The sequence below is a fragment of the Triticum urartu genome, chromosome 5A, assembly GCF_056163025.1.
Source record: "Triticum urartu cultivar PI428250 chromosome 5A, HENAU_Tu73, whole genome shotgun sequence".
Classification (NCBI taxonomy): Eukaryota; Viridiplantae; Streptophyta; class Magnoliopsida; order Poales; family Poaceae; genus Triticum; species Triticum urartu.
This window is the reverse complement of record NC_141877.1, coordinates 330,229,725-330,236,343: the sequence shown is the minus strand read 5'-3', so window position 1 is coordinate 330,236,343 and position 6,619 is coordinate 330,229,725. Positions and strand designations below refer to the sequence as shown.

The window sequence follows — 6,619 nt, the reverse complement described above, 5'->3', positions numbered from 1 at the left end:
TAAATCGTGACCCGGTGCTCGAGGAGCACTACAACAAAATGCAGTTCACCTGTGCTGCCGCCCCCTCTTGCCAAGAACGCTGCAGCAATTCATCAACATCCGACGCACAGGAAGAACCTGTGCCGTCATTCTTCATCGGCACCAAAGCACCTCTACACCATTGCAAACCTTCGATCGCAGCCATCATGACTTTCTTCACTTCTGTCAGTGCAATGGAAATCTATATTTAATGTCCCATGACCCCATCAATAAAGTGAAGCTTCACGTCACACTTTCATGAAGCCTCACAGGCCGAAGATAAGGGAGCGCACAACCGGATCAATCCCGTGCTATGAGAGTGGCTAACATATCCGCGGCAATATCAAAAACAATCAAGCCTCTTTTGGTTCATAGGATAGGATTATCATAGGAATAGGAATCTTATAGGAAATGAGATGACATGTATCTCAAATCCTATGAGTAGGAATAGGAAACAAGATGTCATTTGGTTGACACCAAAGGAATTTTTCCATTGAGTCTAGGCTCTTTTTTATTTTCCTATGAAACGTGGAGGATAGGAACCAATCCTTTGTAGGAATAGGAATCCATTCCTATGAACCAAAGGGCTCTAAAGGAAAAAATCCTATAAGAATCCTATCCTCTAAAATTCCTATGAAATTCCTCTAAACCAAAGGAGGCCTCAGCCACAACGGGTCTCCTTGTCGCCTTTGTTTTGGCCCAGAGGTAATGACATATATCATTGTTGACCTTCACGCCAACACTCAGACCCTAAACAAAACTAGCAAGAGGTGCGAAACCTTTCATGCAAAAGGATTGCACCTTGCCTGTTCATTTCTATAGGACAATTGAAGTTTCCCAGCTTGACATTGAAAGTTAGTGCACCTTGCCTGTTCATTTCTAGTACAACTAAAATTGAGAGACACTCCCTGTGTAAACAAATATAAGACGTTTTAGATCACTAAAGTAGTGATCTAAAAGGTCTTATATTTATTTACAGAGGGAGTACATGGCATTTACCACCTCAATAAAGTGAGACAAATGGGCCCCCTTTCTATCTAACAACAAGAGGCGCAACAAATCTCACGCATCTCATCCAAAATACAACGTTCGGTTACAATGTTTTACATGAGAAGTAGAACAGGCAGCAGCATGGCGATTAGCCAAGTCAACCAGAAAGATTGAGATTGTGAAGCGGAACTATCTTGGCTCACAGGTCCAGAAGCCATACCACTGCCATTGACACCGGTGCTGCAGATAGAACCAAACCTCATTGTTAGTATAGAACAACGATAGAAGTTTGAACTTACAAGAACACACCGAAGAAGTACGACTCACCTTCCTGCAAATTTACATGAACCATGGCCTGCAAGTTTAAATTCAGGGGAAACTTTGTTTAGGCTCATGTCACACACCAAAGCGGTAATTGCAATATTGTAACAGCGAACACTTGAATAACAAGACAGAACCATATATCAAAATGTGAGTGACTACAGGATGACTGTCACGATTTTCTAACCAACTAATGGTATATGGTTTCTATATATTAGCATGAGCAGATCAGATGATTGGCTTCGGACTCCTACGCATGGTTTATAATATGCCTCATTCGATATACATAACAAACATGTACATTCAGTACTACAACCATAGATCTGTTATCCTTGTATTGGTTTCCAATAGTGTCTGAGCCGCGTGGAGAATAAACAATAGCATCTGAATCTTGCTGGTTGGTTTCCAATAGTGTCTAAGCCGTATGGAGAATAAACAAGCCAAGTCATCAGGAATGGTCAAACCAATACTTCCACAATTAAGCTACTTTCAGTTCTGTTTGGACCAAAGCAACCTTCTGCTAATATATGCCGTATGCCAAGAAGGCATGTAAAAACCATGTCGATTCTAACATGTGAGAGGGCAGGTAAAGTTTGCCACTTCTTACTGACACGTCTGACCATTCCTTGTGACTAAAAACAGGAAGATTTGCCAATTAGGCATCATTTGCATACAAGTTTCTGTGCAGGCGTGCATCGGCAGAATCTTAGAGACAGAGCAGCAATTGAGCTTCTTAGCTCAACCTACCAGACTAATTAGCATAAAGTCTTCAAGGAAAACTTACACTAAGATGCAATAAATTTTTGATGGCAGATTAAGGACTCAGATAACAGAATAGAGCAAATACACAGATCAGAGGAGCTATGATGGCTAATGATTAGGTGAAACTTGTAAAAATCTGCACCGCACTTTCCACAGGATACAAAAAGCTTTCTGTTTCACCCCTAGTACTAGAGGATGAACGAAGAATAAAGATTGCTAAAGGTTGCACAAAGTGTTACACACAAGTAGTAAATCAGCCAATCAGGTCATATGAAATCTCCTTTTTAGTGTTGAGATAGTGAGACCAACGATAATAATTTTATATGAAATGCCAACCATAAGGGAATACTCAAACCTGCATCTACTGATTGATTCTGTAGTTAGTTCTACTATGGCAGTACCTACTAGCTAATACATGAATACTCAGGAGGAAATTTAGCTTACTTGGATCCGTAGATGATATCGTTGCTGTGCTATTAAAGTTACATGTTCCTCCACTTGCTTGCGTTCTATGATAATAATCATTGAAAGCATACGAAGCAACAGCTACAATGTCATCTGGTTTGTAGCACGGCTGCCCAGGTTGAATTGCGCTGCAGTTTGCAGAACCAGGGCCACATGCCCAATCCAAACTTTGCTTCAATGCACTATGGGGTGCACTTGAATTTGCCACACAAAACATCCCGTGCAGAGCCGGTGAATCAGTACTAGCTGTAGCCACATCTTCAAATGTCAGGGAGTACACTGCACTTGCATTGGTAAACATAATCCCCCAACTTTCCCCCGAAACAGATCCTGACCGAAGATCCTCGCTGAACAACTCAAACAGGTATGTGCTTACTTGATTATTTGGCTGGCTAGGGGTACCAGAGTTATTTAGTACATGGCGTATGAGATTTGTATTGTAGGCCAGAGCATTATCAACATCCGCAGCCGGTTCTTTGCGTGCACTATGCCATGGCCAACCAGAAGCTGTGACCATTACAGGAATATCGGTGAAATTCATTGCTTTCATTGAGTTGTATGTGGCATCAACCATAGCATCAAACATATTGGTATAGAACAAATTGGTGTTCGGATCTGCAATCTGACTGTTGGGATTGAGTGATCGAAACAGGGCATACTCTAAAGGGAATACACCTTGCCCTTTCACATAGCCATAGTACGGTTGAGCATTCAGCATGAAGGAAGATCCTGTCCTCTTCAGAAATCCAAGATACTGTAACATTATTGAGCTCCATGTCGAGTTGAAAGTGGCAGCAGAGGGAGGAAATGCCTTAGAGATCATATCCATTGAATGAGGACTTGATAGTTTCACCTGGGTATTGAGGTTTGCAGCCAACAGTGCTGATTGGAGGAATTGCAATGCAGGTACTAGAACAAGAGCTGCATTTGGGACAGTAGTAAGAATCTCATCACCCACGGCAATATACGTGATGTTTGTTGCTGGAATGTAGGCAGCAACATTCTTGTTAATCCAATCAGCAGCTGTCGGACGAGATTGCCCCACACGGAGCAGCTCATTATTTGGCACACCAACCATCACTTCAATTCCAGTGTTTGCAAGGGCGACTAGCATCTCATGGTTTGAATCAACCAAGCGAACATGTTGAATCTTCTTGGCTTTAAGGATGGAGACTATGTCTGATGCTGATGGCAGGTCTGACACGTTAGTGCCAATGTTGATACCAACAAATGCTCCTACATAGAACAGAGAACAGTAACAAATTTATGTGAAGGAAAATATAATACAAAAAAGGATGTATGTTTGTATGCACTATCTTCTATTTTCTTCAGTTCAGAACAATAAATTATGTTTTCCTCAAACTAGGCACTGGCACACTGGGAAATCAGATTGCATTAACACAATTAAGCATACTAACCATGTTGAAAGCACTCATGTAATTTAAAACAACATCCATGTGTTAAGAGTACCTGAAGCATTGTAAACCATGAGCATCAACAGCATCAGCACGACCTCTAGTCTGTTGGGCGACATATTGTTGTGCCCAAGCATCTGATCAGTTATAATCCAGGAGCTTCTTACAAACTCCTGATCAAACCTGAAATATCAACACCTCATGCATTATTTCAGCCACTCAACAAGAACATAAACAACTAATTTTACCAACAAAAATAACCCCTGAGCCCTGAAATACGAATGTACATTGGGGAAACATTAATAATGTGAAATGGTAGCAATGCTTTCACATCTGTATAAGCTGAATTGGTTAGGATGTGATAAGCTGCTCTCGCACCTTTAGCTGAAAAAAAGGAACTCAATCGATCCATCGCTGGATGGATTGGACTAGTGGGCTGCAATGAAGCAAACAAATCGAGGCGAAAGAGTGACGTTTTGATTTCAATTGCTCACTCCCTGCGGCAAAGAAAGAATCCCAGAGGCGAGCTAAAGGGAGAAGAACAAGAAGTAAGTCTGGGAAGGGGCGAATTTTGGGGGTGAATCAGGAGAAGACGAACAGACTAGAGGAGGAACAAGCAACAAACGAGCAGAAAACAACACAGCGCTCCGAGAAACGCAACAAGTGGCGGCATCACAATCGCAAGAAGAGGACAGCAGTAAAGGGAGGGAACAGACCACCTTCTGTCCCCGGCCTTGGAGCTGGGCGTATTCTGCTGTGAGCTGCGAAATACAGGGTTCGAGTGGGAGCTGCATGTGCCGCAGATCCAACTTCGGCTCGAGCCTACCGGAGGCGAGGCACGGAAGCGCTGCTCAGCGGGGCGAGAAAGAGGAGGAAGAGGAGGGGGCTAACCTGGTCGACGGAGGAGGAAGACGACCGCCGGGCCGTCGCGTCGCCGTCGCCGGAGGGGGCGGGAGCTTCAGGCGGGGTGGAGCTAGGGGCAAGGGGGGCGGCCGCCGGGCCGTCGGCCGTCGCCGGAGGGCAGAGGGACCTGGAGGCGCAGCGCTCGGGGGAGCTTCACCGGAGGGAGGCGGAGGCACCGCTGTCGGTCGGGTAGGCGGCGGAGGAGATCGGGAGGCGTGGCGCCGTCGAGCCCCCGGTAACAATCTCTTTCTCTCTACCACCCTGCCATTTTCCGGCCCCGTGTGACACTTGTTCTCGAGGTAGAAGCTCTGCAAATCATTACCCCCAGCCCATGCGCATCCGTCGCACCATATGCAAGTTCGTCCTCACCGCAGAGCAAGAGACTAGGCCGACTTACGGCCGTGTTTACACTAGGTTTTTTTTTTTTTTGAGACAACCGTGTTTACAGTAGTGTGTGCACCGGCATCGAGCTTTTGCTTTTTTTTTTGAGAATAACTTTTGCTTTCGGGTAATAGAGAAAGGACTCATGCGTGCCCTGCACATGTGTCACTTACAGGTGGATCCATAGGTGGCCAACGGGCTGGCCCGGACACGACACGCGCCTAAGTGGGCCTGACCCGTGGCGGCCCGTGTCGTGCCGGCACGTTGGCTTCACCTCGCAAACGAGACGGCACACATGGTAAATGAGCTGACTCGCATAATTTTCGGTCTTCTGGACTGTTTTGGGCCATTCATACTCTTTTGTCCCAATAACTTGGTAAAAAATTCAGAAAAAATGGCTGTCCCACGGGCCACGACAATAATCACTTCATAATTATGGAAGTATGATCTTTCATGACAGAAAATGTGCGCAACATAAAAATGCTTCGTCAAGGGTACCCAACATGTGGCAGTCGCCGTAATGGGTCACCGTTAAATTAACCGTAGGATTCTGGATCTGATACCCATTAACTACGTGGCCAACTGACGATCCTCCACGTGTCGGCCTTCTATTGGACGATGGAGCTACGCATTGGTTGTTCATTGAAAGAAATGTCACACGAACAATGGGCAATGTGAGCCTATGAAGTAAGGACTGGTGGCACCACCCATTACAGGCTCATTAGTTAACAAAAAAGCCATCCCAGTCAAAGGCACATGGGCCTTAGTCAAAACTTAGCGGATATGGCCCATGCTAAGCCCCTTAATGGCATACTGGGAAAATCCTCTCATGTTTCTCATCCGATCTACTAATGTAACTAAAGTAACATATTAAGGGATCTGCCGGAAAATACTCCCACGCGAGGCTGGGCTGGTCGATAGACACATTATTCTCAACTCTTTGGTATACATTTGATCATTACGATTTCTTTGTACTATGTGTATCCCATTCAATCAATACAAAAAGAGCAGAAGTAGGATTTTACCTCTATCACGAGGGCCCTAAACCTAGGTAAATTGACTCTTTGTTTTCCTTTTGGACTTTCCGACTCATTGTGGCATCCTATGAAAGGGTCTTCCGGAATCTACACTGACATAGAGCCTTCGTCGACTATCAATGTGAAACGCACTGACAAATAGGGGGATATGAGTTCCTCAAAAGAACAAAAAAAGAAGATAAAATACTATTAAAAACAATATTTTCTATAGCTTCGAAAGCTAGCGATTAACAAAGCTTTTGAACCAATGTATGAAGTGTAAGACAATATAAACCGGTCAAATAAAGAAGATGGACGACTAAATAACTAAAGAAAACTGAACATTGA

At 44.3% G+C, this 6,619-nt stretch overlaps 1 protein-coding gene across 1 annotated transcript; it reads right to left on the bottom strand.

The window, feature by feature from the left end:
• Positions 1-845: 845 nt before the first annotated feature.
• On the bottom strand, positions 846-5,297 carry LOC125508836 (glucan endo-1,3-beta-glucosidase 4). Its single transcript, XM_048673631.2, has 5 exons — positions 4,863-5,297; positions 4,027-4,154; positions 2,536-3,792; positions 1,336-1,363; positions 846-1,248 (listed from the first exon to the last, which is right to left on the bottom strand). The coding sequence occupies exons 2-5, from the start codon at positions 4,106-4,108 to the stop codon at positions 1,122-1,124; spliced, it is 1,494 nt and encodes a 497-aa protein (XP_048529588.1). The 5' UTR covers positions 4,109-4,154; positions 4,863-5,297; the 3' UTR covers positions 846-1,121.
• Positions 5,298-6,619: the final 1,322 nt, after the last annotated feature.